Below are 17,941 nucleotides of genomic sequence, written 5' to 3'. Positions count from 1 at the left end.
ATGCTGAAGAGGCTCAAATGAGAGCTGCTCTAATTGATCATGTTATGAATCACGGTCTGTTTATGAAAGAGGCCGAATAGAGAGTTCAACCTAATGTGAGCAGATTTAAAGGGATAGTTCACCTCCAAAAAAATGAAAATTCTGTCATTAATTACTCACCCTCATGTTGTTCCAAACCCATAAGACCTTTGTTCATCTTCGGAACACAAAAGAGAGATGTCAATGCCAATATTTCACAGTCTAGAAAAGCGTTTGATAGTGTTTATAAGAACACTGTAGTCCAATGATATTTGTAAATTATAGTGTAAATACTTTTCAAAAATGTGGGGCCAGTAATTGTTTTAATTTAATTAAATTATGAATTATTTTTAATTATTTCATTTAAATTATTTAATTATAAATAAATGTTTTTTTTTTTTTATTTGACAAGGATGCATTGAAGCTATAAAAAGTGACAGTAAAGAAATGTATAATGCTACAAAAGAGTTCTGTTTTAAATAAATGCTGTTCTTTTGATCTATCTAATCAGCAAAGAATCCTTTAAAAAAAATCATGGTTTCCACAAAAATATTAAGAACCACAAGTGTTCTCAACACTGAACATAATAAGATTTGTTTATGGAAAATTTAATTAAGTATAAATTAAAAAAAAAATTAACACCATGTTAATTAGGAACTGGAACAAATTTTTAGCTGGTTAAGACTTCCTTAAAATATTTAGTGTTTTTTCAAACACTATAGGATGTCCATTTTCGTTTTAGATGAAATCGCGAAGATGGTGTTTGCAACATTTAAGGGAATCACTGAAGAACACATAAAAGCACTCTTTCGCTGTAAAGCTGTATTAAAACACTAGGTGTCAGTGTGTATCCATTTGTATTCAGCTAGGTTTTTAGACAGTACAGTACTACTGGGATTTTTTTTAGATTGGAAATCATATATACTGTGACAGATTTATCATTTGGCTGAAGAGGCTAATATCTGTCAAACAATTTATAATATTGCTTAATCTGATTTTCGCAGTTAGCATTTTTTTAATCGAAGGAACTCATGTTTTATCTGTGTGTGTTCAAATTCAAAACCAATTACAAAAAAGCTATATCCTGTAAATAAATTCTCCACCTGCAATTGATCATGTTCATTCATATCCACAACCACAGTCTAATGCATTTGTTAGAACACAAAGAAGTTTAATAAATAAGATTACATTCAAGTGAATCACAGCCTTATTGAGCTGCTGTGTGAACAATATTTACAGTATATTTCTACAAAATACTGATTAAGGAACACCGCTGGAACATCAAACCCACTGAAAAGTCACCAGAAAATGAAAATGTCCTCATCATTTACTCACCCTCAAATCCAAATCAGTATGACTTCTGGCTAACTAATCTCGGAGCTGCTCTTCTTCTATGAAGAAAGCACATTGTTGTCAGGCTTCATGAAAGCACCATAAAAGTCCATTCAAGCACAACACTACAGGAAACTCAAAAGTCTTCTAAAGCCATGCAGTAGCTTTTACGCTGTTATTTAATGTAACTCCTGTAGTCCCTGTGCATGGCTGCAAAAGAATATAACACCAAGTTATTCTTTAAAACCTTTAATCCCATTGATATGTGATCCTCAAATGGCGTGAAAATCAAATGGGTTTGGTTTGGGACAACACGAAAGTGAATAAATTATCACACAATTTTCACTTTTGGTTGAACTGTTACTCCTAAAAAAGAAAAGAAGTTATTTCTTCTCTCTCTCTCTCTCTCTCTCTCTATCTCTCACACACACACACCGCACGCACGCACGCACACACACACACACACACACACACACACAGTGAGAGAGACATTCACATACATTAAGAAAAAGTGCTAATTCTGAATTTATATTTGTTTACTGTATAAAGTATGGTTCGTAACTTCATATGATACTAGGATAAAAGGTGCTGACTTGGCAAAAGTTAAGACATAGTCAACAGATCATATGCTGTATTTCATTACAGTGTATTTATCTGATCTCCCTGTTAAAATTCTGAAATGACCAGGGGCTTTTTGGTTATTCACTATATTTGTCCCAAATGCTTGATCTGAAAACATAAAGCCTGAAATTATAACCGACTTTTTTAAAATCAGATTTCAAACTATTTGATGGAGTTTTAAAATTTGGCAGGAGAAACTCACACAAGCGTCATACAATCCTTATTTCTGTGAGGATTCTCCATCCATCATCCCTCCATTACCTCCTAAACAGACTTCAGTTCATCCAACAAAAAAAAAAAATTTGCCATTGTGAGAAAATTTGTATTTTTTGCTTTTGTTTTAGACTACGGAATTACAGAATGCAGGTTTGGAATGATGTGAGGGTGAATAAATTATATAAATAATATAATAAATACTTTAAAAGGAATAGTTCACCCAAAAATGAAAATTTGCACGAACTTTACTCTCCCTCAGATGATCAAAGATGTTGATGAGTGGACTGGAGTGGTGTGGATTACTTGTGGATTATTGTGATGTTTTTAGCTGTTTGGACTTTAATTCTGACGGCACCCATTGGTGAGTAAGTGACGTAATGCTAAATTTCTCCAAATCTATTCCAATGCAGAAACAAACTCATCTACATCTTGGATGGTCTGAAGGCGAGTACATTTTCAGCAATTTTTTTCTTTTTGGGTGAACTGTTCCTTTAGGCTTACACATGTAAATGACTCCCATGGCCCTACAGAGAATAAGCAGTTTGGAGAAGAGATGGATATAAATACCTCTTGTATCAAAGACAGCTACAGGTCAAGCATTACTTTTGTAAAGATACAGATTTTAAGTTTGTAAAAATCATATGAAATGATTCCTTAGCTTATGTTATCTTATTGATCTATCCATGACGGTAATAAAAACTGCATGTATTCCAACTTTCTCTCATGTAGTAGAGGACTGCATCACACTCTTCTGACTGCTGGTGCTCCTCATTGCACCCGTGCCTGAATGGCTCTTAGATCTCCATTGCCTCTTACAGCCGCAGTGTGATGCCATAAGACAGCGCTGCATGAGATCCCGGAACAGATGACCAGCGAAAAACATGTAGATCCAGGGGTTACAGCAGCTGTTGAGACTGGCCAGAAGCATCGCAATAATGAACGCCATAGCTATTAGAGACAAGACATAAAAAAGTTAGTGACATACAGGTTATGTGATTATTAAACAATGATTATATATCTATGCACTGTCCACACTATGCCACACCGCGGCCTTGAGTGAGCGGAGGCCGGAGGTCTAGAGTGAGCGACGGCCTAGAGTATGCGGAGGCCGGCTTGAGTGAGCAGAGGCGGGAGAAAAATATTGACAATGTGTTATTTTGACGTGCAATTTCAGTTTTGTGTAATGTGATCATCGTGGATTATTAGGCTACGTGTAAAATTGCAAAAATATCATTCATTCATGCATGCCGGCGACCTAATTCACTTCAATAAAGATAACTATACATGCTATTATTGTCATTGGCATCAAGGTGTGGGGGCGTTGATGTTTAGTACATGTTAACTCAAAGATTCGTAGAAAAAAATATAAACGTTGGAGGCCGTTGATCTGCTCGCGAAGTCCTTGAAATCCACTCTGCATTTAGCATCATATAGCCACCATGGCAAAAAGAACACAAGGCAGTTTAATTAATTTTGGTTTTACTAAGAAATTGTGTAGTGATGACGTTAATAGCACAACCGATTCACCTGCTGCAAGCCCTGTTAGCACACCTCCCGCCGGGGTGACAACACAAGAAGAAGCTGAAGAAATAAAGTCCTCTCTGGCTGAAGATGGTGGTGGTAACAGCTCGTCAGAGGCCGGTCACGATCCTAATAGGGATGGGCAGATCGATCCTTAAGTATCGATATTTTTGATATTGATGTTGTATCGAAAGGATCGATCCTCACATAAAAATATCGATTCTAAAGTGCATTTTTTAACCATTAATTTTATTTATTTATCAAGAAATTCGGTGCATAAAAAAGCTTCTAAGTATATTGGCGAATAATTGTGCTGGATAGAACCATTTGTCCTGTTCATCGGAACACACGCAAATGCTGAAAGACGGAACCAATCAATCACAGAGCGTTCGCTGCTGACGCATGGCTCACAGTGCTTGTTCAAATAGGGCTGCGTTTCCCAAAAGCATCAGAAGCATAAGTAGATCTTAAGAAACCATTGTGCTGCTTTTACTGTTTTTTGTTGTTTTTGTTCAAATAAGTGCAGCCTTGGTGAGCATGAGACTTAAAAAAAAATATTATAAAATCTTACTGACCCCAAACTTTTGTGTACATGTAATATTTATTATAAATTGGCTAGCTTGTGCAAGTAAATTTATTTAAACTGATTGTTAAAAGTTCAAATGGATTGTGTTATGTTCTGTAATTGCTGTTAATAAATCTGCCAGAAAAAAATATGCTAAAGTTTCACCTTTAGGGGTACATCAGCCTGGCAGCCTTTTACAAAAATTAACCATGGTTTTATTACAGTAGCCACAGTTTACCACAGTATTTGTACTAAAACTGCAGTAACCACAAATTTACCATGGTAATAATAATAATACATTTTAGTACTTATGTAACACCATGTTTACTTCTCATGAGGTATCCTCAAAGGTGCACCTTTGTAACTTATGGTAGATAAAGCATGCATACTTGTATGGTACTAATATGCTCACTTTTAGGGGTATAGGTGCACCTTTGAAGTTTGAGGTGCCCCAGTAAAGGGCTAAAATACAATTATAGTACATCTTATTTCTGACAGTGTAAACAAAAAAGGCCTATGAAGGCCAAAACATGGCTTTAAAATCTAATATTAAGTGAGCATAATTACTGATTATATTCTTTTAATAATTTAAAAGATCAGTTTATAGGTATATGCTTTTAAGTCGGAATGTGAAAACAACATGGACAGTCTCGTTACTACAAAGATGTGTTGGATTTGTATTATTAGAGCTTTCCGACTTGAGTTCACGTGCATTTTCTCAGTCGGGAAATAATTTTTCACGTGCGGTGCCAGTGATGATGCTTCTTACGTCCGTTTCGGAGAACCAGAGGACAAATATTTCAACTGCTCGCTCAGGCATGGCACCGAAATCGTTCGGATTCGGTTCTAGTACATACCGGTTACATAGGTACCGGTGCCATATTGGTACCGGGTTTCGGTACCCAACCCTAATCGATATCGGCGAAACCGGGCTTGAAAATTTCGGTATCGGATCGAAAATTAAATAAGAGGTATCGCCCATCCCTAGATCCTAACATCTCTTGCTCCTCTCTCCCGTTAAACTGGAACAGCCAGCAGTGGAGAGACTGGAAGAGCCGATATACTGTACATGGCTTTTTGTTAAGGATGGAAGCTTGGGGTGCATCGCTTGTAGGGACGCAAAAACCCTTCTCCTGTCTGAAAAGGTACCTGGCACGCACTTGTCTGAGGAGTGGATTAATGGGGAAGTAAGCAGCACTGCTCAGAACAAGTTGCGAAAAAAGATATATAAACATAGGGACAGCATTGTACACAAGAGTATGGGATGATATTAGACTCAAAATGATTAATAGATGCACGCACAATTATCCATGTACTGCATAAATTTTATACATGTATCTTACTAACCACAAACAAATGCCTTTCAATTTGAGTCTGTGGAATTCAGGATTAAACGATTGTGCAGCGATATTTACAAATACAGACATGTTTGCGAATAAAAATGTTCTGTTCTGCATTAATATATCATAAATTGCTCATGCAAAAAGGAATCCGTGCATATGTGGATCAGGTGACATGCGTGCATTAACTGATGTCTAGTTCGAGTCGATCTTGTTCGGTTAATTTGGATTTTGAGACTTCATTTTCGCAGTTTACAGCATTTCACGTCTCCCACACACACAACTACCAACGAACAAGGCCCAGTGCAATTCATTAACGTGTACACAATTTGAAAAATTCGCAAATGTGCGTCACTACACTGAAACAAATGCTTTTCAACCGGTGTCTACAGAGTTAAGAATTACATTAATGTGCAGCATTTTGTTCAAATAGAGACATATTTGTGAATACAAATGTTATAGTTTGTATTAAAGTATCATAATTTGTGCATGTAGCGATCAAAATGTGCACTTGCGGATCAGGTGACGTGCGTGCATTAATTCACGTCTCTTCTTTTGAGTCTTAATTTTCACAGTTTACAGCATTTCACGTCCCCCACACACAGAACCACCAACGAACAAGGCCCAGTGCAATTCATTAACGTGTACATGATTTGAAAAATTCGCAAATGTGCGTCACTACACTGAAACAAATGCTTTTCAACCGGTGTCTGCAGAGTTACGAATTACATTAATGTGCAGCATTTTGTTAAAATAGAGACATATTTGTGAATAGAAATGTTATAGTTTGTATTAAAGTATCATGATCACAGTAATGTAATTCTTAACTCTGCAGACAAGCATTGAAACAAGTTGAAAAGCATTTGTTTCAGTGTAGTGACGCACATTTGCGAATTTTTCAAATCGTGTACACGTTAATGAATTGCACTGGGCCTTGTTCGTTGGTAGTTGTGTGTGTGGGGGGGACGTGAAATGCTGTAAACTGCGAAAATGAAGTCTCAAAATCCAAATGAACCGAACGAGATCGACTCGAACTAGACGTCAATTAATGCACGCGTGTCACCTGATCCACATGAGCAATTTATGATATATTAATGCAGAACAGAACATTTTTATTCGCAAACATGTCTGCATTTGTAAAAATCACTGCACAATTATTTAATCCTGAATTCCACAGACTCAAATTGAAAGGTATTTGTTTGTGGTTAGTAAGATACATGTATAAAATGTATGCAGTACATGGATAATTGTGCGTGCATCTATTAATCATTTTGAGTCTAATATCATCCCATACAAGAGGGCCATTGAAGTGGCATTGACTAAGCAAAAGGCAATTCTGCCAAATAAAGTAATTGAGGTGAATTCCAAATTAATGGAGGAGACCGCAACATCATTCAGGTCCGCCTATATGGTGGCTAAGGAAAGGCTGTCTTACAGAAAGCTCACCCCTTTAATGAAGCTTCAGGAGCTTACGGTGCAAAGGTGGGAACTGTCATTGTAAGTCCTCTTTTGAGGCACGCGCAAGTGCACGAACACCCCACCCCCTTGTTATATAAAAAAAACAAACAAGTGGGCTCCCCCAAAGTCCACGGTATAGTTCGAACACTGAAGATAGATAGATAGATAGATAGATAGATAGATAGATAGATAGATAGATAGATAGATTTTACTTCCTTAGGCAGGTCTATTACTATTATGTCACTACATTGTTAAAAATTATACAAAAAAAGATGTAAAGAGTAAACATTTTAATACAGTTTCTAGATAAATCTCAAGAGGGATTTAAAAAACATGATCCTACAATAATTCTTCATAAGTTTTCATAATGCTACTGGCCAGTAAATTGAAATGTACTGTAGGAAACTATGGTCATTTAAATCTGTGTATTCATTCCTCGGTCAATATTCTGAAAATCCTCATTGAAACAGAGACAGCAGGATGCCACTTCCTGTCGGGTCAAGATCAGTCATTTTCCAAAAAAAAAAAAAGCCTTAATGACAAGAGCTAGAGCTGTCTCTAAGAACAGTCTCTGTCTCTAAAATAAGTAAAATAGGGTTACATGATGGACTGATGATGTGCATCTTGGTATATTAAAAGAATTGTTCACAAAAATGAAAATTGCTCCATTTTGCAGCTTGAAACCATGGTCACTATGACATGTCATTAGGGAAAAGAGTTGCATGCAGATTCTTAATAAAAATACTTTTGTTTTCCACAGAAAAAAAATACACATTTTAAAAGACCTAAGAAATGATAAAATGTTCATTTTTGAATTAACTGCTTGACGTGAGATTTTAATATCTAATTTGATCTCTATTGTCCTTTCAATGCCTTATTGCTGAAACTCCAATTATATTGAATTTGATTATTTCAAACTTATTGCTCTAATATATTAGATCATTGTTTCAGCTATGATGGTCATTGTATAATATTTTTCATAAGGTTAAAGTCCAGACCGTGGGTAGTCTCTCATTTGTTTGATTAAACAGGGTTTGAAATATCTGTACTATTTACTTGTAAATTACAGTGACATCAAAAAGTGTAAGACCACTAGTGGAAATTGTGTCTAAAAATCTATTGTGCGTTTCTATCATCCATTCCTTTAAAAAAAAAAATAATAAAAACAATTATAAATAGTTTTTTGTTTTATTTTTTTTTTCCAAATAACTTTTTTTTTCTAGGTTTTAAGTTCAAAATAAATGTTGAATCCAAATTCTCAGTGTGGTTTCTGTCTTTTGCAGCCCACTGTATACACATTTAGCATTTATCTTGATGAAGTAACCTTAATTGCACCCCTTTTATTGTGGAGGAGTAATAATGAGCAGGGGTGGGAAAGGAAATGTGTAGCAGATGGATTCCTTGCAGTTGTCTTCATTTGGGCCTTGTGGGTTGGATAACAGCACAGGACCCCCTCACAAATTATGTTATGAAATTACACGGAAATGACACTCCTTAGGATCAAGACAGGATAAAGAGGAACCGTTTGATGTCATGCTACATTTACTTTACCAAAACTACCTGAGGGTGTCTGAACTGCTATTCAGACTCTCGTTTCATCTGTCCGTCTGTATTTTACTCTGAGAAATGTTTTTGGGTTTATGCAACAATCAGTGGGTTTTAGAGCACAATGTATATAAATTTAAAAAGAGATGACTATAGAGGAACACCAAAAGAATGGAGAGCATAAAATTATTTAGGTACAATTTTATCTGTGGCTGGATTAAGGTAAATTACACAAGGCTCTTATCACTCTTAAAAGAAATTGTTCTATTTAGAACCAGAAATGGTTCTATCACCCACTTCACATATGGAACCCCAAAATGGTTCTATATAGAACCATTTTAATGGGTTCATTAAAAAGAACCCCAAATGGTTATTTGAATCCAAGATAGATGGTTCTTTTTAGAACCATTTAAGGGTTCTTTATTATACTTTAATATAAACTAATAATTAATAGCCAAATATCAACCAATAATATCAAGTAACAATACATTTCTTTTGTGAAATATATTGCTTGAAAAGTTAAAGGAATTAAAAATGTTTATGCACTTGTATTATAGGCTACACATGTTATAGCACATTCATCTACAAATCTTTAAAATCCTGTATCACCTTCTCTTGGAGCCATTGGATCCCAGGCGGACCACATCTGTACGAAGAAAAACGGCGTCCAGCATATGATATAAACCAGGACGATCACAAACGTCATTTTCACCGTCCTGATCTTAGCTTTGGAGATCAACTTGACGCTGCTGACGCGGGAGAGAGCGGTGCCCTTGGCTGGCCGCGGGGTCAAGGACAGACACTGGTCGCGCCGGGTCTTCAGCTTAAAGTTTTGCCATATTTTATAACTTATAAGTCCATAACAAACGCTTAAAATGGCTACAGGAATGATGTAGATTGTGAGACTAATCCACGTAACGTAAGCCTTTGCGCCCCAGGGCTGAACAAAATCCCCCCAGCAGTCGAAGACCCCGTCGCCCACCTCTCTGAGGGAGAAGATGTACACCTGTGGCAAACTGAAGAGCAGGCTTATAATCCAAGAGGCCAGCACGAAAAAACGGTCCTTTCGACGGCGCAGGGAACGCAGAGGCTGCCATATAGCCAAACATCTGTCGATAGACATCAGCACGAGCATGTAAGTGGATGCAAACATGCCAACCACCTGTAGGTACTTCACCAGGCGGCACAAAAAGTCTGGTCCATAAAAGCGAAAGGTGATGTCCCAGATAAGTTGAGGGAGAACTTGAAAAACCGCCACCACCAGGTCAGCTATGCTCAAGTGTTTCATAAAATAGTACATCCGCGACTGAACGTGTTTACTCGTCTGGATAGCCACAAGGACGCACAGGTTGCCGGTGAGCGCCAGCAGCAAAATCAACACCAGGACGGTTACTTCGACTTTCGCCACTTCGTCGTTGCGCTTCAGAGGGTTTACGGTTTGGTTCAATCCTCTGCTGTCGTTTCCCTTGCTTGAATTTGCCCAGGAGTCGTTGAAGGGCCAGAAAATCGTTTCTTTCAGCAGGCTCTCCATTGTGCGTAAAATGCGAGTCCGAGCGCGCTGTTGTGGCGGCACTCAAGCGCTATATAGTTACACACGTGTGGAAAGATGCCGTTTGAATGTACATTTAGCACCATATGTTGATGATAAAAAAAATTAGGTCCAGTTCACTGCAAAATAAAAATGAAAGAATTTCAAGACGGTGTTTTTTTCCTTTCGTTTCAGTAATTTTCAAAACGCATTTTTTGAGGTTCGTCTTGCGTAATCTATTTATCACTCGTTTGTACGTGATATATTTGCAATATGAAAAGTTATAATAACACCAGTGTTCAAGTTTTTTCTATGTTCTGATCTGTTGCTATGGTTACCTCTTCGAACGCGATTACTGTTCGCGTGCGTCTATTTTGCGCCTTGACTAACTTTCGTGGTTAATGAAATATTTGAACCCCCAATTAAAAAATTGCATATTTGTAAACAGTATACTTAATAAAAAACAGCTTTTTCTTTTGATTTCCTTTTTTGCAAGTCCCTTTAATCAGCGTTTATTCTTTTTTCACAGAGCATAACCTATAATAAACAATATATTAACCGTGTTTAATTGTAATTTTAAATACCAATACCAGTTGGCTATATAATATGCATTAAAATAGTTCATTTCAAATATTCAAACTATTGTGACAATTACAGTTAAAAAAAAAAACACTTACCCTAAATGTATTTCGTGAGAGGTCCATTCTGTATGTCTTTGGTTTGAAATGAAGGTATCACTGATGTATAGCGTTGACTTTCTTCTATGAGTGCTCGGATACAGCAGCTCTGTCTGCTCAAATCTCAAAGCGAACAGTTATATGAGGGCGCACTGGGTGGATTTGTCCTGGCCTGCACTTACACATTTCTGCCACTGAGTGCCATGGTGCTGTGCTGGAATATTGAATGTATTTTACCATGATGATATTTATAGAAACAATCAACAGCTAATGTGCGGCCCAGTAGGAGATACAGGGTTTAGTTGTCAAAAGCAATTTTAGCAAGCTGCAGATTCCCATTGTGGCAACTTACCCCAGATCTTGTGACAACATGCCCCAATAGCAGGTTCAGTGTGTCAAATGAACTTTAGCCTATCTTCTTTTCCTGAGCAATAATGGTGGAAAAGTTCAAACGCTTACCTATGTAGAAACCAACTTTCAAAAATATAAATAAATAAATAATGAAAATAGACAAAGCTTTGTTTCTTCATTGTGCAGTGAATGGGTGCCGTCAGAATGAGAGTCCAAACAGCTGATTAAAACAAAAAATCCTGAAGTTAAAGACATCTTAATGATAAGTTTGTTTATTAAAAAGACACAGCTTTTCACTTGACACGACGTTAACTGATGGACTGGAGTTGTGTGGATTACTTGTGGATTATTGTGATGTTTTTATCAGCTGTTTGGACTCTCATTCTGATGGCACCCATTCACTGCAGAGGATCCATTTTGGTGAGCAAGTGATGTAATGTAATGCTAAATTTCTCCACATCTATTCAGATAAAGAAACAAACTCATCTACAGCTTGAATAGCCTAAGGGTTAGTAAATTAATGGAATCCAAAAAAAAAAAAAAAAAGCTTATTGCTTTTCATTCTTTTCATGTTTCTCATGTCCTTGAATTTCCATTGCACTGAATATTTGTTTCCACTGTTTCTGACTAACACTGACATGGCTGGCTTCTTTTAGGGGCAACATCTTGCCCCATACACTTAATGCCCTGTCAGGTGCAGTAAGGAGTGTGCCAGCTGAAAATAAATCCGTTTTAGATTGCATGGACTGAGAGAAGTGTTGCACTTTCCACTGTTTACTTGGGTCAGACTTTGCCACAGCCAGTTTGGCCACTGATTAACCGTTCATACATATTGATTAAAATATTTCTGCTGGACAAACCCAAACCGCGTTGGACAGTAAAGTTGTTTTTTATTGGCACCTCAGGATGCTGATTTGGTCTCTATTGCAAAGACGAGCAGCTGAATTTAAAAGCAGGGAGAAAAAAATATCCTGAGAAACATGTCTGGTTGGGTTACTGATGCAATAAATAAATATTTATTTAACAATGCAACTATGATTATTTAGCATAGTTTTAGAAGCTGAACATTGTTTTTGCACTGAGAACACAAATTCAGAGTTCACACACAAACAGTTTCTTTCAAATGGAGGATGCTTTTTCGCTATATGCTTTTGACTGGAATCCACAGGAATCCACAAAATAAACTTTCTTTATTTTGCCATGTTAGTGGCAAATACAATCATGCATTACCAATTCAAGCAATTTGAATTAATAATGAGTTACACTGAGAATAGTAATTATGATGTCACTCTCGCTATGAGCCTTGACAAGGGGAGCACATATAATTAAAACCACTGATTAGCACTACCTATGATTGCACCATCATCCTCAATACCCTATTGAAAAGACCAGGTTAGACCAGCATGAATTTCCAACATGATGATAATGTTAGAACAAGGAAGTGAACTGATTAAAAAGGCTGGTGGGAACCCTAACACACGCTGGTCACCAGCATACTGTGTTTTCAACAGGGTATCTTCAGTGTACAGTTAAAGGCGGCTAGCTGACTCGAAACAACTCTGTTTTGGTCGAGGGAGAGCTTTAACACCATTTAAATGTTATATCTGAATACACTATTTCTGGATAACTGCTTTCCACTGATGTCAAAATGACAAGAGAACTGCAGCAGTGCTAATGTGGCACTGAGAGCAGGCAGTGTGAGAGGGCAGCACAGGAGCATAAAAATAAACGCACAAGCTACATAGAGGCTAGTAAACAAGTGCATGAATATAAAGAAATACAGACTGAATATAAAGACATGCTGTGGTGTAAATTGGTATGTTTCCTGCATACCATGTCATATATTTCACTGAAAAATGAAAATGCTTTTAATTTACTCACCCTCAAGCTGTTCTGAACTTGTACAAGTTCCTTCTGCTGAACACAAAAGAAGATATGAAGAATATTTCTTTAATTGATGTACAGCTGATGGTAGCCATTTACTTCCATAGCATTTTTTTCCCATACTATGAAAGTAAATACAATGGCTACCGTCAACTGTTTGGTTACCAACATTCTTCAAAATATCTTCTTTTTCTGTTCAACAGAAGAAAGCAACTCATACAGGATTGGAAGAACTTGTGAGTGAGTACATGATTACATTTTTTTTTTTTTTTGGGTGAGCTATCCATTTAATGTGATTTCCAAGACCAAACTAAATTTATGTTTTTATATTACAATCAAGATTATATTTAATTGTGAATCAATCAACCTGCCAATAATCCAATGCAGTGCTCTGCAATTTGCATAAAATCACATGCATTGCTTACTAGGTTGTGTTTTGAATTGTTCTTTTGTGAGAACATTTCAAAGGAATAAATTACATTTACATTTATCAGTTATAAATTGTAATAATTTTTCATAATATTACCATTTTAAAGTATTTTGATCCAATAAGTGCAACCTAGGTTAGCATAAGAGATTTCTTTTAAAAACATAAAAAAAAAAATCTTATCAACACTGCCTTGAACTGTATTTTGCTGGTGAATTTAGACAAATCACCCCTGACTTTTTGCTGCAATCAAAAATGTATCTTTTTGAGTCATGTGCTACCAAATCCTTGACCCCCTACACATTTTCACCTCTATTTGAAAATAAACTGAAAAGAACGGATCAACTTAAAGTAAAATACAAGACATGCAAACCACTTCTACCTTGACATTCAGATTATGTAAAACATGACACTGTTAAATAATTTTAGCGAATGCTTTGAAAAATAGCAGACAAAATTTTATAGGATTTTCTCAGCAAACTGATGAAAAAAATTGGTTTGTTTACATTGGTTAATATGCCAAGATTTATAGGCACTGTTAGTCTAAATCTTCCTGCATACAAAAAGTGCATGTACTGCAATCAGGATTTGCCCTAGGCAACAGCAGTTTGGGGAAACCACACGTCTCAGAGGAAAAAGATTTTTCCTGTAGATAAAGAGGTTGAGTCTGCAATAGTGCAGCAGTCATGTGAACCATTCTGCACGTTTGCCCCTTTCTTATCCCCACAGCTTCGTCAAAACCAGTTTTCATAAAAATTGAATATTTGTCAAATGGAGCAATACGGCTTTTAAATGCTCCATATCTATAAATGGATACAAATGCAAACCCAGATGCAGAGACCTAAGAAACTGTTGTATATTCCTGTTTAGGAGAGTTGTTTATTGCTGTAGAGAGTGAATACTAATCAATGTAATGCTGGGTACACATGCTGCGCTCAATCCACTGCACAGACGAAAAGAAAATAGGACAAGACGACAACACAGGATAATTACACCTGTGTGACTATAATCTACCGAGTCCTTTAGGTTCCTGATAACCATCATTTCCTAGGACCTTAAGTAGCAAACACATACAAGAGATGAAAGACACAATGGCAGTGATTTTCAAAGATTAAACTGCTGCAAGCCTTGATGATTCAGTTCAGTACATTTCTATCAATGAATCTGCCATCATCTGATCCAGAATGGTTTGGTACAGCTTGTATCTCACATGTGAATGAGACTGATTTCAAAACATCAGTTGCAATCTGCCCTCCGTTTATAGGACGGCAAGAACATTAGTGACCAATCATTGTAGGCAACACATCTTTCAGTCACTATATATTCCAAGACCTAATTCAAAAAGCCACTGCACCACAGGAAACAAACAGTTTTCCCACAGGAAGCAGCCCTCATCACCTGAACTATATACCTGCATAAAAACAGCTGCACATTGATCATTAGAAATCCTTTGTATATTCAGCACCTGCATACAGAATCATTCAAATACATTCAGACATCCAGTAGCTCACATGCTTGCATATGTGACAATGCTGACATGTACATTGAAAACCAAAAAGTACCTGGACACAGTAAAATATGTGAATATCCTTAAATTCAAGGAAAAAAATAAAATGGTCACATAAGCACAGTTTAAAACTATAACTATATTAGGCACCAATTTGCCAAAATGTAAAATAGTTACAAACTGCCATGAGAGCGTGCTGTAAAATTCATATATCTGAGAACTTCAAAAAGTAACAGCAAATCTCTCCTCAATAAGCTGCATGATTTGAAATATTATTGAGTGAGGGAGCAGTTACACACCAAAGTTTAATACTTAAAATAAGGGGCTTTGAAATATCTCAAGCAAGCACCACTAATGACAGCAATAAAGCCCATTGAATGTTCAGAATCAAAGCAATCAGATTCTGTGGTCTGTATCCTGCTGGGCCAAATCTGTTCTTCGTTGTCCCTTTTAGCTCTGGTTTTTGTCTATGCTTGCAAGATTATTAAAAGAAAAAAACATCAGGAATGAAATTTTACCATAGGGTGATTAAACAACACAATATGTCATGGGAAAAGTGTCATGCATTCATCATATTTGAGAAACTCTGCTGAAGCTGGACAGGACAGATCCATCTGGGCCTCATTTCACGAGTGTGGATTTCTGTTTGTGGTTTGAGGAGGCATCTGTTGTGTTCTGTTTTAGATTGTACAGTATGTACGTTACTGTCACAAAGCTACTGGATCAAGTAATGTGAAAACAAGAACAACTAAGCGCAACCCGTTCCTACAGTTTAGGGTGAAAATTTGGTGGTTATATATATATATATATATATGTCTCTGAGCTCTTCAGGCAGTTCCTTTGACCTCATGATTCTCATTTGCTCTGACATGCACTGTGAGCTGTAAGGTCTTATATAGACAGGTGTGTGGCTTTCCTAATCAAGTCCAATCAGTATAATCAAACACAGCTGGACTCAAATGAAGGTGTAGAACCATCTCAAGGATGATCAGAAGAAATGGACAGCACCTGAGTTAAATATATGAGTGTCACAGCAAAGGGTCTGAATACTTAGGACCATGTGATATTTCAGTTTTTCTTTTTTAATAAATCTGCAAAAATGTCAACAATTCTGTGTTTTTCTGTCAATATGGGGTGCTGTGTGTACATTAATGAGGAAAAAAAATTAACTTAAATGATTTTAGCAAATGGCTGCAATATAACAAAGAGTGAAAAATTTAAGGGGGTCTGAATACTTTCCATACCCACTGTATATATATATTTTTTATTTTATTTTATTTTTTTTTTTGAGATTTGTAAAAGTTCTAAAAAAAATTGCAAAAAATAAAAAATAAACTAGCCTATATAAATTAGACATATTTTAACATACTTTAATATACTTACTATTAATATAAATTATCTTCTTTTGAACTTTCTATTCATCAAAAAATCCTGGAAAAAAAATGTTTCCACAAAATAACATTAAGCAGGACTGTTTTTAACATTGGTAATAAAAAAAACGCCTCTTAAGAACCAAATAATATATTAGAATGATTATTAACGGAATATTAGAATGATTCAGAATGATTATATATATAGTGTTTTTGTGTGCATAAGACATGAGACCTCTTTTCAAAAACAAAATACAAATCTTACCAATCCCAAACTTTTTAGTAGTAGTGTGTATACATCTTTTACAGACACTCTTGTGTTTAACTGAATAAGCTTCGCAGATGATAAATATCCAGAGAGAAAGAAGGAATGAGGAGAATTTGACCTTTCCAAAAACATTTTACATCATCTTCATAATCCTGATGGGTTTAAGTAGCTTTTACTGTTGCTCTACAAATCATAAATCAGTCAGTTAGATAAACGTAGCCTACAGTAAAATCAGCCAGCAAAAACCAACAAACTACCTGAAAAGAGAAACATTTATACTTGAAAAAGCTTGTGGGAGCGCCATGATAAATGTTATTTTGAGAAATGAAGTCTCTGATTGAGTGTAATGCACAGATCTGAAGCTGAAACACATACTGTGCTTATTGGATTAAGTTTAAAGCTTGGCAGAGACCGTTCGATGTGTGCGAGAGTTCAACTAGTGCACCAGAGCTGTGTTGATGTGCGAGTGAGCAGTAAAAGCAGTAGATGGTGTCCACATGCAGACTTTCACACCTTTGTACTTCTATCCACAATTACGTCCATTCTCCAGGGAACAGTACAATCAGCGTCAATTTTCCTATAATGGATAGTCAATTTTAGTCGCTCTTTTGTCTCTCCCCACAATACATAAAAAAACACAATGCTCCTTGTAAACACCAAAGTACGAGTCAAAATGCAATCACTGAATCAGAGCTGCAAGATTTTTATGGTAACGTTTCCCTGTATACTGACAGAAAACATGTTTTCCTAATTAATCGCACTATTGTTACAGACTGCTCTCGGGTGACTCTCATACAACTCAAGAGTTTTAATATATATACATCCTTTTGTGGTACAAATCATAGCTATGTGGACAATCCAAACACAGATTTATGCGATTTGAGGTTTTGTCAGAAAACAAACATACAGCCATTCCATAAATTAACAAAACTCCTTTCCATTCAGTGTCTCCAAATAAATGTCTGGCATAAGAGTGCATTTGTAATCTTAATAGTTTCTGCATTTATTTGGCACATCTGTGCTACTTATTTTCACCTGGTGACTGGTCAACATTCTTTTTAATTTGTTGAAAGAAGAAACATGTGCAGGGGCGTGTCTACGTGGTGGCCAGGGGTGGCACCGGCCCCCCCTGAAATTTGGCTGGCCACCCCAGGTGCCCCCCCTACCAGATGTCTTGCCATAGGCTTGTTTTAGTAAATTTCTAATTTTAGGCGGTTTCTATAGTGTGATCTTAATGACAATGTCGAGAGCGCATAATGTTACGCGATCCATGTGCGTGAGGACAAATCTCTCCACTCCCAAGCGGATTTCCT

General features: G+C 36.5%; 1 protein-coding gene across 1 annotated transcript; it reads right to left on the bottom strand.

Annotated features, from left to right (window-relative positions):
- Positions 1-2,621: 2,621 nt before the first annotated feature.
- LOC107667037 (isotocin receptor-like) lies at positions 2,622-10,916 on the bottom strand. Its single transcript, XM_016458617.1, has 3 exons — positions 10,822-10,916; positions 9,226-10,284; positions 2,622-3,135 (listed from the first exon to the last, which is right to left on the bottom strand). Exons 2-3 carry the CDS (start codon positions 10,145-10,147, stop codon positions 2,909-2,911), a joined length of 1,149 nt encoding a protein of 382 aa, XP_016314103.1. The 5' UTR covers positions 10,148-10,284; positions 10,822-10,916; the 3' UTR covers positions 2,622-2,908.
- Positions 10,917-17,941: the final 7,025 nt, after the last annotated feature.

The sequence above is a fragment of the Sinocyclocheilus anshuiensis genome, unplaced genomic scaffold (genome assembly GCF_001515605.1).
Source record: "Sinocyclocheilus anshuiensis isolate Anshui unplaced genomic scaffold, SAMN03320099.WGS_v1.1 scaffold615, whole genome shotgun sequence".
Taxonomy (NCBI): Eukaryota; Metazoa; Chordata; class Actinopteri; order Cypriniformes; family Cyprinidae; genus Sinocyclocheilus; species Sinocyclocheilus anshuiensis.
The sequence above is the reverse complement of the archived record's forward strand: the minus strand, read 5'-3'. Positions and strand labels throughout refer to the sequence as shown.